The following is a 22,975-nucleotide window of genomic DNA, read 5'->3' as shown; positions in this document are numbered from 1 at the left end:
ACCTGTTTAGCCACGAATCAAGGCAAGGGATGATGGTCAGGCGGTAGGTGATGACAGATGCAATAAACACCTGTACCACCTCCGCCCTTCCTTTCAAGGACAGAGCCCTTCCAGGCCAAGTCCAGGCTAGAGCCTCCAGCTTATTTGCTACCTCGCTCTAATTCTTCTCCGTCTGGGAGTCCAGTCCAAACCAAATTCCAAGCAACTTAACAGGACCATCTGTCCAGTGACCCATGATACCGGACGACATCACAATAAAGTGATGGTATGTTGTCAGCTTAATGTGACAGTCCCATGAAAGGGAAGAATGCTACTGCTATTTAGCCCTAGGAAACACCGCTTCCTGTTGGCCATGATACATTTTTTGTGTCCTTATGTTTTCAAAGGGGGAGATAAGCACCTCCACCAACCAAAGCCAGCATCCAGAGACTAGTTTCAGAGTCATTGCTCCATCATCAGTCTGGAGTAGCATGGCTTGCTAGCTGTCGATGCTTATTTGCCTTCGAAAACATATATATTTCAAGTGAAATACATTCACTAATTTCAAAAATAGAAATATTACATTTCTAAACTTCTCTGAGATTTAGACAGTAGCAGCTGGGTGGAGGTACTTATCTCCCCCCTTTGAAAACATAAGGACACAGAAAATGTATCATGGCCAACAGGAATTGGTGTTTCCTAGGGCTAAATAGCAGTAGTATTCTACCCTTTCATGGGACTGTCACATTAAGTTAACAACATACCATCACTTTATCATGCTGCTATTGTATAAATCTCTCTGAGAGATTTAGAAATGTAATATTTCTATTTACTAAAATAAGTGTTGTTGGTTTATCAAATGACATTTAACCCTTTGTTCAGATTAATTTGTCAAATGTAATGCTTATCTGTTCACATTAATTTTGATTTATTCAGGTTCAAGTGGGGTGTCCACAATATTTGCTTGTAACTTTGTTAATTTTCTACATACAGATTTGAAATTTTGTAAATGGGTGCTTATATGCCAGTGGTTTATAATTACATAATTTTAGCTGATCTTTCTGACTAAATTTGACTTTTATGGGCAGGTAAATTTAATTAACAGGTGTAAAAACAATAACATTATGAATAAACACTAAAATTCATATTCTTAATACATCTTACCTGCTTGGTTTGATGCTAAAAATAATCCCAGATGTCAACCGCCAAAAATTTTACGTTTTTCAAGATGTGGTACATTAATTTGAATTAATTAAAATACAGGTGTAATCGGTAGAAGATTTTACTCTTTTTCTATATTTCATTCAATCGTTATTATTGAAAATAAAGTACAAAACTCTTTTACCAGTCAATATACCATTGGCTATGCACTCGTATACAATTCAAAAAATTCATTTACGTAACAGAATGCATCTAATAAAAAAAAATCTCATTAACAGGTGAGGCAAAGGTGAATACAGGTGTGTAACATAGTGAAAATTAATATGTAGTTCTCACTTTCACATATTATTTATAATAAAATGAAAAAGAATGTATAAAATAATATACTTACAAAATAATACAGTTATGACATATTTCTGTCATGAAACTGCCCAAAGCACCCTTTACACAAGGGCACTTTGCAGAAGGAGCACATATATGAGGTCTCGACCTGATACCCCTTTGCAGTTTTTCTTTTTTGGAGTGAACACAGTCTGCAAACTTTTTTCCTTCCATTTATCTTTTCGACTTTATGGAAGTCAATATTTTCTGTGTTGACATCCACTTCAGTTAATTTTGCTTTTCTCCCAGTTCTGTGCTTTCTAGAAGAAAAGCCCTCACGTAACTGAGATGTGATGTCAACCCGACATTTCAAATGGTCGTAGTCTTTTGGTGGCGGAGGTACTTTGTGACTTTTTACATATACCATATATGAATTTACTATAGTCAAATTCACTAAAAATCACAAAATGTACCTCCACCATTTCTTCCCAGGTCGACCAACTGGGTAATATGCACGATATTGGTCGGATTTATCAACCCCACCCATATATTTGTTATAACAAATATTCACGAGGGGTTTCCTGTCAGCACCAACACCAGGTTGTTCATTAGAAGACAGAAATAAAATCTGTCTTTTGTCTTTGAAAGCAGTAACTAAAATATTTTCTTTACGCATCTGTAGAACATCCCCTCTATTTTTAAATTTTGTTTTCATTTCATAGGGTAAACCTTTACGGTTTCCCATAATAGTACTACACATGTACGTACTTACACGTGCAAGATTTTCCACCAAAGTCACTGACGAAAAAAAACGGTCGAAATAGAGGTGTCGGTGCTGATGGTGAAATGGTTCAGTAAGGGACCACACTACATCATGTCCCAATCCATGCGGTCAGTTTCCATTATACTTTTTACCTGTGTAAACATCGAAGTTTACACAGTATCCAGTCTCTGATTCACAAACTTCCCATACCTTGATCCCCCATTTAGTAGGTTTGGCAGGCATGTACTGCCGAAAATGTACTCTGCCCTTATAGCCTATCATGGCTTCATCTACACTGAGATTTTTCCCAGGTAGATACACAGTTCTATAATTATTAACAAGTAAATCGATTATAGGACGTACTTTGTACAGGGGGTCGTAGTTTGGGTCGTTTTTGTTGGGGGCATTTACAGAATCAGTCAAATGCAAATACTGAGATATTTTCGAATACCTTGTCTTGGACATAATACTGGAGATATACGGATCACCATACCTTACATTGGGACTCCAATAGTTCCACAGTCGAGGAAGCTGTTTCACACCAAACATAATGTTGATTGTGAAAAATGCTCTCATTTCCACAGTAGTCGTTGGCTGCCATAGTGGATCGTTCCTTCCACGAACAGTAATTAAATGTTACACATATTTGTTAGTTTCCTCCGCAACATTTTCAAAGAAACTTTCAGGTAAAAATTAAAAAAAATAGTCCAATGGTTGAGTATCAGGAGGAAAATTATGTTGTGGACCAGTGTTTTCTGTAAAATCAGAAATAGTGGTCGGTGTTACGATTTTTGACCATGTTGTCATGTTTACACTATCATTTTCATCACTTTCATTTTCTTCACTTTCTTTATTAAACTCTTCCTCGTCCGACGAAAAATCACTGATATCGATATCAGATTCATCTGAAGACAAAATACTTTTGTTTTCATTGATATTTTCAATATCATCAATAGTAAAGCCTTCAAAATCGGAATCGCTACTTGCTGGCGCCATTTCTTTCACAACCAAGATAAACACTTCTCTTCGAACGTTGAAAAAACCATGTGGTCTAAAAAATTTTGCAGTATTTATACTTGAAAGGCTTCATCTCGCATTATCCCAAAGCTACGAGAATTCAATAACGTGATTTGTTTATTTTTTTAGCAATTTCGTAGAGCTATCAGATATGGCCGGATACGGCCGGTTTGAACAAATAAAGGGGAATTAATTTTGGCCGGTTACGGTCGGTTTGAACACTAAAGGGTTAATAGAAATACCACATACAGGTTGTTGTTACTATCAACAAATATAAAAACAAGTTTGGACTTCAAAAATCTATACATTTCTGAGATTACTGAAGAGCATGAAAAGTGGACATTATGAAACAAAATCTAGTCATCAGAAAAGAAAAAATTTAATTTGTTTAGGTTTGACAGCCTAGTATATGTCTCACATTTGACAGGAGAAAAATTTCATGTAGAGTGCATAAATTTGAAAGTTAAGGAAGATGGTGACAATGTCATGGTTAGGGTTGCATTCTTGGAAAAGAAATTGGTCCTACACATCAAATCAAGAGCATTATGAACCATACAACCTCTGTGGAGAACACTATACTTCTATATGCCAAGAGTAGTTTGGGCCAGTAACAGAATTTTTAGATTGACTATAACTCAAAACATACTGCAAGAATAAACAAGGAATTCATCAAAAGCAATAAAGTTTGGATGCTGCAATGAGCAGCACAATATATTACCATTGTTATCATCATTTTAATGTCTATTTCACCATGTTTGCAAGTGCTAGGCAAGAGTGTGTTGGGGCTGATCCCCTTCATGTCGCCAGCCCCTGCTTGTTGATATGCATGCATAAATTTATTTCATTTTGCAGTTTTCTTCAACTTCCAGAATACTGAGCAACAAACAGCTCACACATGTTTTTATGCAGAATACCGGAATCAAAAGGCTCTTCATGGAGCATGTCAAGAAACCTAGATATGTTTTCATGGTGGACTGTAAGCAAATGACACCATCAAGAAGCCATTATTTACAAATCAGCAAATGTATGGGAACTATGAACCCATTCACATAAATACATATATGCATACATACAGACACATGACGTGTTCAGTGAAGGAAGGGAATATTCAACATTTTACAAATTTGTTGCAAAAGCTGTTTAAAGTTTTCCAAACAATATTGATGTTTTAGCTTATTTTCTTTTTGCCAGTTGGTGAATTATTTACAAATATAAATACAAGTTTAAGTGAACTATTACTGTCTAATAAGTGTTGATATATTGAAAAAAGAGAACAGTTGGAATTTTATTTTATTATACCTTTTTCATCTCTTGTGTGTGAAGGTGCATGGCCTAGAGGTGAGGGTAATTCCCAGAGCAGTAGTGCATTGTGTTTTTCAGCAAAACACTTCATTTCACATTGTTTCAGTTCACTCAGCAACAAACTCAAGTTCCATTCAGTGGGAAATGTTGGCATGTCCACATAGCCATTGGGGTAGCATCATTCAAAAGCACCAGCAATGCAAGTACATTGTGACCAGTGGTGTTTGGCAGCCTCTGATAGTCTGGTCAATACAGTGAATTTAAAGCTAACTTATAGATTTGAGTGTTTAGGAACTTCAATGCATTATTCAAATGAAATACATCTGTCTATATATTGTTGATATATTGACAGAAAATTGCAAATTTATAGCTATCTATCAGATCATTTAGAATGAAATGTCTGATTTTCTTATGCACCAAGTTTGACAGTTATTAACTTCAAAGTTCTATCCTGACAATTCTTTGTTTTACAACATTGAAGACTTACATCATCACTTTTCGAAATGCAATTTAAGGTGTCTGATTATATTGTGAGTCTTCTCTTGTAAATCAAATTTTGTGAACCCGTGGCTAAATCAAAAATTCGTGTTTTTTTGTGAATATGAGTTCTGTCATGGAACCAATGCATCACAGACAGCTCGAAACATCAGTGAGGTGTTTGGTGAAGATGTGGCAAAGGAGCACACTGTACATTCATGGTTTGAAAAGTTCTGGTCAGGTGACTTTACTCTTGAAAATCAGCCCCATGGTAGACCTGAGACCAAGGTGGATAATGATGAGTTGGAAACTGTAGTAGAAGCAGATGCATCTCAAACTACGTGTGAGTTAGCAGCAAGGTTTGATGTTTTGAGTATTGGACTATCTGAAACAAATCACCAAGGTAAAGAAGCTAGACAAGTGAGTACCACATGAACTGAATGAGCATCAAATGATATGTTGCCTTGAAACTTGCTGTTCTTTGCTGTCATAACATAAAAGTGAACCATTTTTGCATCGTATTGTTATGTGTGATGAAAAATGGATTCTTTTCAACAATAACAAGCATTCTGCATGGTGGTTGGATAGAGACAAAGTGACAAAACACAATCCAAAAGAGAATATTCACCAGAAAAAGCTAAGGGTGTCTGTTTGTTGGTCCAGTGCAGCTTCATGAGACTTGGTAAGTCAATTACAGCAGATGTATACATCAACCAGTTGGATGAAATGATGAGTGAACTTGCAATTAAACAACCGAGATCAGTCAATAGAGACAAGCCAATTCTCTTGCAAGACAATGCTTGACCGCATGTTGCACAAAGAACGCTAATCAAGTTACAGGAACTAAACTTAGAAGTACACTGTCATCCACCATATTCACCAGACCTTGCACCCAACTGACTATCACATTTTCCAGGCATTAGACAACTTTTTGCAATGAAAAAATTTCAAACCTGTAGAAGATGCAAAAACAGCCTTTCGTGATTTCATCACCTCTTGCTCTCCAGAATTCTTCACTGCCAGCATAAACTACTGATAAAATGGCAAAACTGTGTTGACAATTTAGGTGCATACTTTGATTAACTGCATTGCTTTTTGTTGAGATGAAGTAAAATAAACTTTCAGTTCAAAATCAGACATTTCATTCTTAATGACCTGATACTTCTAACTATTAATGTTAATTAGTGTAATCCATTATGTTTCTGTCATTGTCCAATGTTGTGGCACTTGATTCAACAAATTCTGTATTTATCAACTCTGTTAATAAATTAGTATAATAATTTTCTGAATTTGTCAGCATCAGTCGTCAATTCTTTGAAGTCTTCCACTTTTTACTTTCGATATTAGTAACAGTTGGAAGGCAGCAAGCTGACAGAATTGTTAGCATGCTGGACAAAATGCTTAGTAGCACTTCATCCACCTTTATGTTCTGTGTTCAAATTCCACCAAGGGTGACTTTGCTCTTCATTCTTTCAAGGCTGATGAAATATTTACCAGCTATGCACGGAAGTTGATGTAATCTACTACAAAATTTCAGGTGAGTTTGTCTCTTTCATTCAGAGCTTGTGGCACTCATTTTTGGCATGTGATGCTCAGTTTTGGATTTCACCCATTGAGTGAAGGTGACTGATGATGTTCTCATAAGAACAGCCCACGCATAAAATATCGGATGAAAGTGAAACATTAGAAGCAAAGCAAAATATTGTCCAAAAATGACCTCAAAATTGTGTACCCAACGTAGTTGCTGAGGTTATCTTAGTTGTAAAAAAGCGTTGTTGAGTGAAAAACATAGTTTATTTGGTAGATAGATAATAAGCAGCGGCTATGTTTCATTATAACTCAAAGTTGTCAACAAACTGTCATCCAGATCAGTTGTTTTGTTCGTTAATTTCCATTAAAATATTTTTTGTTTATTTACTTTTGATTTAAAGTGAAAGAGAGGAGAAAGTAAAAGATGCATGAACATGTATTTGAAATGGACATGTGTGTGTGTGTGTGTGTGTGAAAGAGAGAGTGAGTGCCACTTACACATACATGAGAACACACACATTCACGCACTCACTCTCTCTCTCTCTCTCTCTCACACACACACACATGTAGATACAAAAAAGATGTATGCATATGCATTGATGTGTACGTATATATGACAACACACCCCTTCAGTCACACTCTTTCTCCTTTCCTGTCTCTCTCTCTCACACACACACATCCATTTCATATACATGTTCATACATCTTTCACTTTCTCCTCTCTTTCACTTTAAAACAAAAGTAAATAAATAAATGAATTTTTACGGAAATTAACAAATGCAGATGACAGTTCTACAAATCAAAATAAAGATCGCCTAAGCAACTTTCTTTATTATAATACAGATGTGACTAATTTGGAGAAACATTACTATCATTATGCACACATTGTCAGTCTCGTAATCCAACACTGTAATTTTAGTTCAAATTGAAAGTGTGAAACTATTTTCACTTTCTAATGAAACCTGGTCATTGTAACTTTCAATATCAGTGCGTTTCACTGTTGGGTAATGTCACATATATATACTAAGACACACACAAACAGACATACATTAACGCACACCTCAAGTCCATTTCTGTTCCTGTGTGTGTCTGTCTGTCTGTGTCTTTAGATGTGTGTGTGTGTCAGTCTTCACAAAAATATGTATACTGACAGACACATACACCGTCACACACGTTTGTCAGTCATATAGAAAAATGTGATGTCATCATCATTGTGGTGGTGGTAAAAGATGTCATTTACAATAGGTGACTAAAAGGAAAATGAAAATATTAAATTTTTGTAATGCAAATATGTGAATGAAAATATAGTTTAGTTGGTAGCCAAAATCTTACTGAATTTTTTGATACCCCATATGTCAAAATCAGCAACTCGGTTTTAGAATGCATAAGGAACATATGCACACACACACACACACAAACTCTCTTTTATATATATATATATATATATATATATATATATATATATATATATATATATATATATATATATATATATATATATATATATATATATATATATATATATATATATATATATATATATATATATGGGTGCAGGGGCAGGCGTGGCTGTGTGGTAAAAAGCTTGCTTTCCAACCACATGGTTCCAGGTTCAGTCCCACTATGTGGCACCTTGGGCAAGTGTCTTTTACTATAGTCTCAGGCTGACCAAAGCCTTGTGAGTGGATTTGGTAGACGAAAACTGAAATAAGTCCGACATATATATGAATATATGTGTATGTGTGTGTGTTTGTCCCCCTATCACCATTTGATAACCGGTGTTGGTGTATTTATGTTCCTGTAACTTAGCAGTTTGACAAAAGAGACCAATAGAATAAGTACTAGGCTTACAAAGAATAAGTCCTGGGATTGATTTCTTTGACAAAAAACCCTTTAAGGTAGTGCTCCAGCATGGCCAGTCATATATATATATATATATATATATATATATATATATATAGAGAGAGAGAGAGAGAGAAAATGTGATGTCATAAACATGAACAAAAAGAAAAATGACAACATAGGAGGGATGTTTGTGTGTGTGTGTGTAGTACTGCTTCCTGTGCTCTGCAGGATTACAGTAAATCAGTCTAGTACAGAGAGACAACAGGGTAACACTGTAAGTTGGAAAGGTGAAAGGGGTGAGTGAAGTATAGTGTCGGAATGAAACAATGGATGCTAAGCTAAGAGAAGTCAAGGCACTTGTGAACATGACAGGAGGAATGAATAGGTAGAAGAAAGTGACATTAGCTTGATCGAGAAGCAAAAAAAGGAAAATGAAAAGTTGAGGCAGCTGAGATTTTAATAGATTACATGAACTGTAAGGAGACCCTTGGAAATTCTCGTTTTAAATTCCAGAAAATTTCAAAAATTCCCCCCAAAGTCTCTTTTGGGACAATACAGAAATTGTCATGGTTTGATGGTTTTAAGATGAATGGATGGATATACAAATAGATGGGTAGAGAGACAGATAGATACATACATGGGACTTACTGGTGGTGTGTGGTCTGTGTATAGCCTTGTTACTAGTTCTTGGGTTAAGTATAACTTAACATGTGTGAGAGCTTTTGAATCTATAATTCTTCATCAGACATTCAATGGTGGTTATTGCTGGCATTGGTCAAAAGTTCTGGAGGCAGTAGATGAATTTTCAGCTGTCAAGTTCATTCCAGCAGTTGAGGTTGGGTGCCTTCTTTTTGACGAAGTGTGCTTCCTTTATTCATAGGCTGACTGTATCCATTCCCCTTGCCAGTATACAGGTGGAGAAATCCCCATCACAGTGCTGGTGATGTTGCCTGAGATACACCAGCATATTATGGTAAATCAAGCCAGACATCTTAATTTGATAAGCAAAGCAACAGCATATTCTCTAGGTGGAGAGAGTTGGCTTTGTGAAGCACAAGCAAAGTTCACTATAATCGAGTTCATAGTGCATGTTGTTCAGTAACAGAAAGACAAAAAAAAAATCTATGGCAATGAAATAATAGTGATGGGGACAGGTGGAGGGTACCACTAGAGGACTCTAACTGGAGCTTTCGATATATGGTAGTAAGAAGTAGATGGCTGTTCTATGAAATACTTGTGAGCAGTAATTTCACAGTTTGTCCTCTTCTTAACTACAAATCAGTATTTTTAGGATGACACTGCTTTTCCGTGTATGGAAGGGGCCTAGAAAATGTACCTTAAAAATTGTTTGCTCACTCAATCCTGTCATCTTACTGCAGATGACTGGATGTCCAGCCATACAGGTGAGAAAATGAAGAAAACAAAATAGAAATGACTAATGAGTGGTTATTGACAAAGATCCACATAAAACTACTCGAGAACTGGCAAAAGAACTTCAAGTTAGCCAGAAAACTGCCTGCAACCACTTGCACGTGATCAGAAAATCAAAAAAGCTCAACAAATGGGTACCATACAATTTGAATGAAAATCAGAAAATGCGAAGATATGAAATTTGCTTGTTGCTTCTTCATAACCAGACCGATCCATTTCTCAACAGTATTGTAACAAGCAATGAAAAGTGGATTCTATACAATGATAAAAACGTTCTTCACAGTGGTTGGACCAAAATGAAGGACCAAAAACTTTCCCTAAACCCAAGATCTTCAAAAAGAAGGTTATGGTGATTGTTTGGTGGTGAACTGCAGGACTCATCCACTATAACTTCCTAAACCCCAGAAAAATCATTGCTGCAGAAACATATTGCCATGAAATTGCCAAAATGAATGAACAACTGCTACTCCTCTGTCCCAAACTGGTCAACAGAAGAGGGCCAATCATCCTTCATGACAATGCTTGACCACACATTTCACTAATAATGCTCCAGAAGTTGAGGGAACTTGGCTAGGAAGTTCTTCTCCACCCAGCTTATTCCCCAGACCTCTCTCCTACCAACTACCACAATTTCAAGCACCTTGATGGTTTCTTGCAAAAGAAGGAGTTCAAAAATCAAACCAATGCTGAAAGTGCATTCAAAGAGTTCATCAGCTCCAGAACTCCAGATTTTATTTTACCAGAATAAACAAACTTGCAACTTGTTAGCAAAAATGTGTTGATTGTAATGGTACTTACTTTGATGAATAAAATTTCCGCATTGTTGAAATATATTGTGATGAATTTCATGTTTCAAAACATTGCTTACATTTTACTCAGCCTGATAGTATTTGTTTATCTCACAAAGGCCTTTGACAACTAGAAAACTTGGTGTAAATGTTTAGCTGTATAAACTGTGTACAAAGTGCATTCAGCAATGATTTTAGCAATGCATTTAGCATGAAGGTAGATGTCCATCAATAACTCCTCCTATTATTCATAGTTCTGTAGGTTATCATAGAGGAGTTTTAGACTAGCTGGGTGTTCATATGCTTATAATCTAGTTTTTATAATTGTATCTATTATGGAATTAGAGAAGAAATGCCAGATCAGGAAGAAAATTCTAGAATTGCGAGGCCTTATGGTAAACTAAGCAAAGACTAAGGTGTCAGTAAGTAGGAAAGAAATTGGTTTCTTCGTTGGCAACAATGATCTTCTTTGGGTGAAAAGCAGATTATATGATGCTTGCATTCAAACTGTGACGTTGCATGGTAGTGAGACATGGATCTTGAATGTAGAAGACTTATGAAGACTAGAAAGAAATGGACCCAGTATACTCTAATGGATGCGTAATGTTAGAGTGCATGAAGAAGAGAAAATAATAAAATTGTCTTCTGAGGTTTCAGATGTAATGTGGAAGAGAAAAGACTGTGCTGGTTCAGGTATATGATGTGTATGGGGGATTAATGCTGCATATTGTAGTGTAAATGCTCTGACTTAGTGGAAACAGTGGAAGAGGGAGACTAAAGAAGACTTGGAATGAAATGATTAAAACTGATCTGAATATGTTGCCTGTCATAAAGGAAATGACAAAGGATCATATTGATTGGTAAGGCAAGAGAAGATCTCACCATTCACATAAGCATGATGAAACACACTTTCAACTTCTCTCACTTAGGCCTATTTATAAGATCAGACTGTCCACCACTCTCTCCTAGCAATATATGAAGATATTGATGGAAATATTTTAATATATATGTTAGAGCAGTAAGCCAGCTAGGTTAGGAGGACAGATATGTATATAGAAGGAGAAAGACAGAAAAAAGGGGCAAAAAGAAGAGGATATGTAAAGTGAGATAATAGGGAGGGGAGAAAGGATGTACAAGTGTATTGAAAGAAAATGGGATAGTTTTGTTTGTTTACATACAAAATCTAAGGAATGTATCTGATTGAGAAGGTCAGGAATTTGGGGATGAGGATGAAATGAACTAGGTGTCAGGGTGTGGTTAAGAGTTTTAGCAGTGGAAAGAATTAGTAGTAAATGGTATAAAGATGTCATGTCAAAGTGCTTTGGACTAAATAATAATAATGATGATAACCACACACACACATATAGACATATATATATATATATATATATATATATATATATATGTGAGTAAAAATAAATACAAAAAAGGTGGTTTTTTTGTATGATTGTGTATAGAGGAATATATTATTTTGTTTAAAAGAGTTCCAACACTGTCTGTTTTTTATGTTTTATTTATATTCCTGCAGAACCAATGTGGGGTATAGAATATGGAATATACAATATATAATATAATATACAATATATAATATAAAATAAAATAAAAATGGATGGCACCATGAAAGAAAGTATTGAATGTAGATGAAATATTGAGTGTTCAATATAAAGGATCAAATATATAAATATATATATATATATATAGGTTCAAAAAAGGAAAAAGACAAAAAAAAACGTGTGATACAGATTGTGTTACTAGATGCTCAGGAAAGGATATATATACACACATACATAAGCATATATACATATACATACATATATAAACATGCATCTGCCTGCTACCTTCTCCCATGTGTGACAAACTGACCAGCTGAGTTGTCTTGTTTCTTCGCCTTTAACTGTACATCATCCATCTATATGCGTTTATACCCTGTTAATACTAACCAGCCTTTAATTTAATCTAATTTAATCTCACTTATATGTTGTAGAAGACAATTGCATTTGCATGGATGATGGCTCACTTGCAGTTAGTGATTCTGCAAAGAAAGAGGCTTGGAAGCAACACTTTCAAAGGTTACTTCATGTGGAGAACATATGGAAGAAAGAGTGTCTGCCTAATGTGGACACCACAGAGGGAACAGCTGTCCAAATAGACAGTAAATTGCTAGATAAAGCCATGAAGGATATGAAGACAGGGAAAGTCCATCAGGAATCACTGCTAAGATGCTTAAGATATCTGGTGGAATGGGATATGGTCTAGTCACCTATATAGTTAATCAGCTGCCCACATGGGAGTTATACCCAATGACTGGTGTAACTACAAAAGTAAAGGAGACGCTGCAGACAGAAATATTACAGAAATATCAAATTGTTGGATCAGGTGATGAAAGTTTCAGAGGGTCATAGCTCTATTAATAAGAAAGAGAGTTAGTCTAGATAAGATGCACTTTGGTTTTGTGCCATGGAGAAGCACTACTGATGCTATATTCTTGGTAAGACAGCTGCAGCACAAGTACTTAGCCAAAAATAAACTTCTGTACCTGGTTTTTGTTGATATGGAGGAAGCCTTTGACAAGGTCCCCCACTCCATTAGCTGGTGGTCAATGCAGAAGCTAGGGATAGATGAGTGGTTGGTAAGAGCCATACAAGCCATGCACAGGGATGATGTCAGGAACAAGTATATCAATGAATTCAGTGTACAAGTAGAAGTTTGCCAGAGAGTGGTTCTCAGCTTCTTCTTGTTCATCATAGTCCCCCAGGCCGTAACAAGGGAATTTAAAATGGGCTACCTTTGGGGGCTCCTCTATGCTAATGATCCTGCTCTTATAGCGGAATCACAACCAGAATTAGAGAAGAAATTTCAGGTGTAGAAGCAAGGTCTGGAATAAAAGGGCCATAGAGTTAACTTAGCAAAAACCAAAGTCTTAGTAAGTAGGAAGACTGACAAATCGCTAATCCTTTCAGGGAGATGTTCCTGCTCAATATGTAGAAAAGGTGGAGGTAGAAACTCCATAAGGTGTACCCAGTGCAAGCTATGAACACATAAGTCATGCAACAGTGTCAGATGAAGGTTAACAAAGAAAGCAGTCTTTGTATGGGGCAGATGTGTAGGCACAATAAACACTAGGAATGTACAAAGAATAGACTTCATGAAATGCCCAGTGGAATATTTAGAAGGTGTAGATAGCTTCCATTAGCTAGGTAACCAAAGATGTACCTACTAAATGGTCTGGGCAAAGTTCAGAGAGTTGCTACCTTTGTTGGTAAAAAAGGGCTTCTCATTCAGAGTGAAAGGTGGATTGTAGGATGCCTGTGTGTGAACAGCCATGCTACATAGTAGTGAAACATGGGCTGTAGCTGCAGAGAACATGTGAAGGCTAGAAAGAAATGAAGCTAGTACACTCTACTGGATGTGCACATAACACAGAGTGTAAGTGTCTTAAGAAGAAAATTGGGTATAAGTAGCATCAGACATAGAGTGTAAGAAAGAAGATTGCACTGGTATGGTCATATGATGCATATGGATGAGGACAGTTGCGTAAAGAAGTGCTGATCTGTAAATGTGGAGGGAGACTCAGGGAGACATGGGATAAGGTGGTAAAATATGATCTTTGGATGTTGAGTCTCATGCAGGTAATGACAAGTGACCAAGATTTTTAAAGATTTGCTGTGCTTCAAAAGTTACATCAAGCTAAGTGAAATCATAACCATAACCAGTGTTGGTGACACGTAAAAGGCATTCATGGCAATGACATGTGAAAGTCACTCAGCACACTCTGTGGAGTGGCTAGCATTAGGAAGGGCATCCAGCCATAGAAACAAATCCAAAACAGACAGGAGCCTAGTGCAGCTCCCCCAGTCTACCAGTTCCAGTCAAACCATCTAACCCATGCTGGCATGAAAAATGAGCATGGAATGATGACATACATACATACATGCATGGAAGGAAGGAAGTAATGTAAACATTTTATATATTAAAGACTTTTGTCTCATTCATGGAGACTCCTCAGATATGAGTTTTACAGAACATTTCTTTGCCTTTTATAGAAATCTATAAGAGGATGTTTTGTTTTGTTTAGAAAAGGAGAAAGAGAAAAGAGGAAAGAAGGGAGGAGAGGAAGAAAGAGAGGAAGACAGAAAGGACAGAAAAAAAAAGAGAAAAGAAAGAGAGAAAGAAAGAAAGTATTTGGGGCTGGTCTAAAACACTCGAAGGTGGTGCTTCAGCATGGCTGCAGTTAAATGACTGATACAAGTAAAAGAATACACTTACACATACATCCAAAGCTTCTCTCTCTCCCACTATATACATACTAACACGCTTGTAGATATACACATACATACACTCACACATACATAAAGCAATATATGTGTGTGTATATGGATTCCATATCAGAGCTAGACGAAAAATTCCAGGTGTGGAAGAAAATCTTGGAATCTAAGAGCCTTATGGTTAACTTAGCAAAGACAAAGGTCCTAGTAAGTAAGAAAACTGACAGGACTCTACCCCACCCTGGTAGGTGGCCCTGTTCAATTTGTAGGAAAGGTGTAGGCAGGAACTCCATACAATGTGCCCAGTGCAAGTTATGGACTTACCAGAGATGCAATGGGTCATTTGGAAGATGCACAGGAACCTTAAAAATTTGAGAAATTGATTCTCTCAAATGCCCTGGTGGATCATTAGACGTAGTAGATAATTTCTGCTACCAAGAGGACCAAATTAATAGTGGGTAAGATGCAGAGTGTGACAGCTAGAATAAGAATAGGATGGAAGAAATTCAGGGAGCTGCTACCTCTCTTGGCCATGAAAGGTTTCTCTCTCCAAGTGAAACAAAGATTGTACGACGCATGTATACAGACATGGGTCCTGAATGCAGAGGACATGCAATGGTTAGAAAGGAATGAGGGTAGTATGCTCCACTGGATGTGTAATGTAAGTGTACATGTTCAACAGAGTGTCAGTGTTCTGAGAGAGAAGTTAGGCATAAGAGGAATTGGTTTGTACAAGAGAGGAAACTGCACTAGTTTGGGCATGTGATGTGGATGGATGCTGACAGCTCCATGGAGAAGTGCCGATCTCTCAAAGTGGATGGAACATGTGTAAGTGGGAGACCCAGGAAGACATAGGATGAAGTACTGAAAAACAACCTCAGGAAGCTAGACTTTTCAGATGAGATAACAAAGGACTGAGATACCTGGCCATACTCAAGAAGACCCATATCCTACAGCAGAAGTGTTAAGACTGATCCTTCTGGTGATGTAAAGAACTCATGGTGGTGCTATGCAAAAGTACCTGTGTGGTGCTATGTAAAAGAGCCCATGCAGCAACACATAAAAGTGTCCATGTGGTCACACGTAAAAGCACTTATGTGGTGCCACATAAAAGCATCCAGCACACTCTGTAAAGTGGTTGGCATTAGGAAGGGCATCCAGTCGTAGAAACCACACCAAATCAGACTGGAGTCTGGTGCAACCCCGCTAGCTTGCCAGCTCTGGTCACACCATACAACCCATGCCTGCATGGATAACGGATGTTAAATGGTGATGATGATACACAGACACACACAGGTACATACATACATACATACACATCTCTCTATCCACCCATCCACCTACTCACATATATATATTATACATACACACATTGCATATGTACACCCAAACACATATACACACATGTGCACACTCATACACACACACTCACACATCTGTTTGTATGTATGTATATTTTATACCATCCAGGTGTTTTGAATGTAAGTTGAGGACTGAAAAAGTGATTCTTAAGTAAGTATAGTCACAATTATAAAATATGAAAGAAATCCAAAAAGTTTAAGTCCAATATAAAATGAAAACACACTTGTCCAACGTTAATTAATTTCATACAAAATGATACGCTTGGAGAGGGTCAAACTTGAGTATTGAAGTACTCACATTACCCCTTAAAATTAATACATGAAGGAATTATAAAGGCAATGAAACTGGACATCACACAACTGACGACACCAAAGAAAAAAAAAGAAATAACATACTTTTCCATTTATCAACACACTGAAGTAACCAACATTTTTCACACTATAAAAGCAAACTTACAAATACCCCTACAAAGCCCCAAAATGAAAAATCTGGTTGATGAAAACCTTTTTACGAAACAGTAAATGTAAACCCAAAATATCTTAAAAAACATCTCATGAGGGCAAAATTCACATCAATGATTCAGAATTCTTCATGAAGGACAGTGGAGATAACAAATGTGGAACATGTAACAACAACTTCAAATATTTGGACAGTGATTTCCACATAAAATTTAAAAGTTGATTTTCCTTCAAATAAATGCAGATATGAACTGTAAGACACAGAATCTCATATACTGCATAACCTGCCCCGACTGCAAGGAAAATTATATTGGCGAAACCAACAATTCCCTTTGCCATCGTGCAAAAATACAGAGACTGCATATCTGACAAAAGGAACAATACAAGATACCACTGAATAAGCATCTGGAAATATATGGAGACAACAAATTCAAGATCTTTCCCTTCTATAAATGCTTGAGGGGTGACCCAAAGTTCCGAAACGCAATGGAACTGATTTTTGTCAAAAAATTCTCAGTGAAATTAAACATATGAAAGAAAAGTGAAGACATTTCCCCCTTTTTTTCTCTCTGCTCTTCTGTATATATATTTATCCTCTTAACTTAGTAGCCAACTTACTGCTCTCTTTACTCTTTTACTTGCTTCAGTCATTTGACTGTGGCCATGCTGGAGCACTGACTTTAGAGCAAATCGACCCCAGGACTTATTCTTTGTAAGCCTAGTACTTATTCTATCGGTCTTTTTTACCGAACCGCTAAGTTACGGGGACATAAACACACCACCATCGGTTGTCAAGCGATGCTGGGGGGACAAACACACACACACATACATATATATATACACATATATGACGGGCTTCTTTCAGTTTCCGTCTACCAAATCCACTCACAAGGCTTTGGTCAGCCTGGGCTATAGTAGAAGACACTTACCCAAGATACCACGCAGTGGGACTGAACCCAGGACCATGTGGTTGGTAAGCAAGTTACTTGCCACACAGCCACTCCTGCGCTCTAATCATAAATATATTGAAATGTTTCCATCAATTTCTTTCATATTTTTGAAATGCTTTAACAGACGAAGGTTTACATAATGGATGCATTTCCTATTATACCTTACAAAAACCTGAAAGATACGTATTGAATGATTTCAAAATATTACTACTTGGTTTGACTTCATTATTACAACTAATACTACTCAATACCAGTACAAACTAGCCTGACTAGACTCCACTAATGCAGATATCCTAGCAACGATTTGGAATAGTCTGTTACACTTGACTCAAATCAAAACTTTTGGTACCATATATGTGTGTTCACATGTGCACTACTGAGCTTTTTACCCAACTTCTTCCCCAAGACCCCTCCCCACTGTCCTCCATTGCAGTTTTTCTTTGATATCACTAATCTTTCTCACTATCCTGAATTATTTCATTTGATATCCATCATCCCTCATCCTTAATACTGTCCTCTTCACCCCCATTTTACATTAACCCCTCCTCTCCCAAGTCATCTCACCTCTACCACCATACATCTCTAAACATGATTCCAAAACAAATAGAATAAAAGGCATCTGTAACTTTCAAACAATACAGGGACAAAATCAAGATAGGTCAGAAACAGCTAGATGCTGTACAACAAATGAGAAGAAACTCCATGTCTTGATCCTCAATTTGCAGAATGTGTAAATCTTCCCTTTTGTCTCTTCTCTAAGTATACTTGGACACCTAGCTTCCCTCTAGTAATGCTCGCTGATTCTACATTTTTTCCAGTCTTTCCAAGCCTACCTCTTAGGCTTAAAATCAACTGTGTCATTCTACCATTATGTCACATTCATTCTGGATGAAAGCTTGCATCAACTGGCCTACTGTCCTGAGCAGGTTATTCCATAAGAATTTCCTGTCATCTGTGCTTTCAGTCTCTATCCACATTTCTCTATCATGCACATCAGCTAGAATTTCTCTAAATCTATGACCTACAACAAGTTCATTTAGCTTCCATGGCTTCCTTCTCTACACTCATCTCTGAGTCTGCCTAGCACTCTGAAGCCACTAACCACTAATTTATGCTGGATAATGCATTTTACACAAAGGTCTGCCTTTCTAATTTCCTGTCTCACCAAAATAGGGACATCATTGTAAATGCTAAATATATAATCTGATTTTATAAAATACTTTTTTCAAATTTACTTAGAATTATAATTTACATGGCAGATGCACAGGAACAATAAGCACTAAGGACTCACTGGAATTAGATTCTCTAAAATGCCCAGGAGACCCTCTTAAGATTGTAGATAGTTTCGGTTATCTAGGTAACCAAATTAGCAGTGCTGGACGAGGTTCTGAAAGTATTGTTGCTAAAATAAGAATAGGATGGAGGCGGTTCAGAGACCTATTACCTTTGTTGACAATAAAAGGACTCTTTCTCAGAGTGAAAAGCAGATTGTATGATGCTTGTGTATGAACAGCATGACACCATGGTAGTGAGATATATGCTCTGAATGCAGAAGAGAGGTGTAGACAAGAGAGGAATGAAGCCAATACGTTACAACCGATATGCAACATCAGTGTGCATGTACAACAAGTGCAAATGTGCTAAGAGAAGAGTTGAGCATAAGAGGAGGTTGATGCTGCATGCAAGAGAGAAGGCTACGTTGGTTTGGGTATGTGATGTGTATGAATGAAGACAGTTATATAAAGAAGTACCGATTACTTATAGTGGATGGTACCCGTGGAAAGAGATCCAGGAAGACATGGGATGAGGTAATGAGGAGCGATCTAAAGATATTAGGCCTCAAACAGATGACAATGGACAAAGATGTCTCGCAATATGAGGTTCATGAGAAGGCCAAAATACCTCAGCAAAACTGAGTTCGGGAAGAGCTGTGTGTTTCACCTACATGTAACAATAATATTTTTCACACACACTACCCCAATAAACCAAATTATATCTTTTCTTTTTCATGCACTTCGTTTATCTCTCTCTTCCCACTCCTGCAGTCCAGTCCTGTCCTCCCTGCCCACTGTATCATTACTATCTTGTTGTGCCTCCTCAACAGACCTAGGTTTCACCAATCACAACATCCGCCTTCCCCACCTCTTTGCATTCACATGAACTTCCAGTTTGTGCATCCTTGACAGTGCTCTGTCATCCCATTTATATTCTCATTCCCACACTGACACATCACCACCATCTCTCTGACTCTCTTTCACTCACTCACTTTCTCTTTCTTTGACTGAGGTAACCACGAATTTCCTCTACAGCAAGACACCTGTTTCTGTCCCTCTGTCATACTCTAACCTCTCATCACCTGGCAGAAAGTCACCTCTTCCAATATCCCTCTACCTCTGAAAGGAACTTTGTCTTGCAAGTTACTTGGTGACCTTGTCAGTGCTAGTGCCACATAAAAATTGTCCAGTCCATACTGTAATGTGATTGGCATTTAGCAGTAAAAACAATGCCAAAGCAACGTCACCGGTGCTGGTGTCACATGAAAAGCACCCAGTATACTCTGTAAAGTGGCTAGCATTAGGAAGGGCATCTGGTCATAAAAACCATGTCAAAACAGATAGTGGAGCTTGGTGCAGCCTTCTGGCTTAACATCTCCTGTCAGCATGGAAGATGGATGTTAAGTGATGATGGTGGTGGTGGTGGTGGTGGTGGTGTGGTGTAAAGTGAAGTGACAAGTTTTGAATAATTATATCAATAAATCATTACTGCATGTGTGTATTTGTGAATATATTCAATTTTGTGGCTTTGCTCAAAATTAAATTCCAGTATTTCCTGCTATTTTATGTTTATGATGCATCTGTTTATATTCATTTAAGTTCAATTCAAAAGTCAATAATATGCACAATTCTTATTACAATTTCATATAACAATTTTGATGTATACATAGCTGAATATGAGCTAAAGACTCATTTAATATTATGATGCTTAAATAATTTTGTTTTACTGAATTTACTTATAAGTAGATTCACTTTGAATCAAAAATTATGCAACAAATTTAAGTATAGTTTATTGTGTTCTAAAAGCTACATTTTCATATGTCAATGAATAAAAAAGTTCCAGTTATTTTATGAAATCAGTTACAATTCAAGATTATTTAAAAATTTAATTGAAACATTTAGGAGTATATTTTAGTTAGAAATATGATAATAAAAGATAAGTATTAAGCATTTTAAACTTGTAATGCTTTCATATCATGCAATTGCTACTATTATAACCACCTGATATTGTAATTTCTATTTCTGTCAACATATGGAGTATAGATATCTGGATTTCTATGCATGATATCCAGAATGATCCCAGAGTTAGTAAAAGTAGTAAATTAGTTATTTCATAATAAATGTGATGTGGTATAATTTGAGGGTAGCTTCCTATACTTACCTTTTTCAAGCCCTTAATCACACCATCCCCTGGTACAGAATGTGCATTTACTAAGTGAGCCCAACTGGAAATAAGATAAACACCTCCAGTATATTGATGAAACACAGTAGAACCAATGTCTGAGAATTTTCTGAAATAAATTAAAAATACATAGAAAATGGTTTAAAATGAGAAAATAGGGGTTGTACATAAAATATTTGAAAAGTACAAATGTTGATTTCTACACACAATTGCTTTTCATATGTAATTTTGAGAAAACATCATGCTGCTATGTGTTGCTAGTTGTTGACAATGCATTCATTTTTTCATCTTGTTTCTGATACAACCATTTGAATGAATAAATGTAATGTGAATTTAATCCTGATGAACAATAATCAATACTGCATTCCATTTTTTTCAAGTAAAAGAATATTACAGATAGAACTTTAGCAAATTTTCATCTTGAGATGAAATTCCCATTTGAAGTTGAACTTTTACTCAATGTGAATGGTACTCTTACTTCAAAGATTGAAAAAGCACTACCTTTCTCAGATTACATTGATGCTATGTTTCTTCAGCATGTTTAAATTTTATATTAACTTGATTTGTGATGGTCGTTTAACCATAAACTGACTCTACATTCAAATATACTACTATCTCCAAGACCAGTCATGTAGCTATTGTATATGACAGTCACGATGTTAAGAATAAGCACTGCTCAAGTTCTTTTGGATAACAAGCAGGCAGCTTTACAAAGCTTAAAATGTGAACTATTTCAAATGGGTGGGTCCTCCTGCAATGCACTTTTGTTGGATATGTATTTATAAGTTAAAACAATTTTTTCAGAAAAATAATGTTGTCCTCAACAGATGCCTAACTAAGGTATTTCCAATATAGAAAGTTATTATGTAATTACTTCATTTACTGGCACCTATCTTGTTTTCTCATCTGTCACTTATACCCTCATTATGGTCTTAGGATGTGGGGGTGGGGAAAAACAGAGCCTAAACAGTGTAAAAGCCACCATCTGTGCACTAGAAATAATTCATAAATTCAAAATAAAAAAAATAAACAGAAGTTAAAACACTGATTTGGCTGATATTTGTGATATTTCAAAATCAAAGGATGTTAAAGAATGTTGAAGTCACTTATTTCTTTTTGAAAACTGTAAACCATTTACAGAATTCATTTTATATGTTTATAATGGCTTGCTGTAATTAACTTTTATTAATATTATTTCTCCTTTTAAGGTGGCAAGCTGGAGGAATCATTAGCACATCAGGCAAAACACTTTGCGGTATTTTGTTAAGTCTTTACGTTCTGAGTTCAAATGGTGCCAGGGTCAACTTTGCCTTTCATCCTTTCTGGGTCAATAAAATAAGCACCAATTGAGCACTGAAATTGGCCTTGTGCCAAAATTTGAAACCAATATTATTTCTTCTTTTGTTAAAGTTTCTAAGTGAGATAAAATAAGCTAGTCTGTAGTCTTTGGTGTCTTTCACAAAGAATTTGAATTCAAATTCCAAACTGGTTCTGAATCACTCAAGATGAATGTATTCTTTTCCTATAAGATTTTTGCTAAGCAAGTTAAAATGACTTGTCGTGTCTACCATGAAATGCAACTTTACCAGCCAATTGGAATCTTTCAATTCAGGATAGCTATAAGAATTTGTAAGAATTGTATGTAAGGTGTAAATCTTTTCTGAACATCACCTTTAGAAAGCAGTTGACATAATTGCTTAATTATACCCAATAAAACTTTTACAAAAATTGTTAGGCAATAGACAAGACAAATAAACTACAAAGGAAGCTAACAATAAACCTGAGACAACAACAGAACTTTAGAAAAGTTAATTTTTAAAAATCCAAAATACCAAATAGAAAAGTGAAAATTAATTATCAAAGTCTGACAA

The 22,975-nt window shown here is 36.3% G+C and overlaps 1 protein-coding gene across 2 annotated transcripts in view; it reads right to left on the bottom strand.

The window, feature by feature from the left end:
* Positions 1-22,975, bottom strand: part of LOC106884092 (uridine 5'-monophosphate synthase) — a 161,131-nt gene that overhangs the window by 30,310 nt on the left and 107,846 nt on the right. For both annotated transcript variants that reach the window (XM_089352341.1, XM_089352342.1), the window contains one exon: positions 21,084-21,213. In XM_089352341.1, coding sequence (XP_089208467.1) covers positions 21,084-21,213 — 130 coding nt within the window. The remainder of the gene's footprint in view (positions 1-21,083; positions 21,214-22,975) is intronic.

Source organism: Octopus bimaculoides, chromosome 5 (genome assembly GCF_046866305.1).
Source record: "Octopus bimaculoides isolate indiv1 chromosome 5, ASM4686630v1, whole genome shotgun sequence".
In the NCBI taxonomy this organism is placed as follows: domain Eukaryota; kingdom Metazoa; phylum Mollusca; class Cephalopoda; order Octopoda; family Octopodidae; genus Octopus; species Octopus bimaculoides.
The sequence above is the reverse complement of the archived record's forward strand: the minus strand, read 5'-3'. Positions and strand labels throughout refer to the sequence as shown.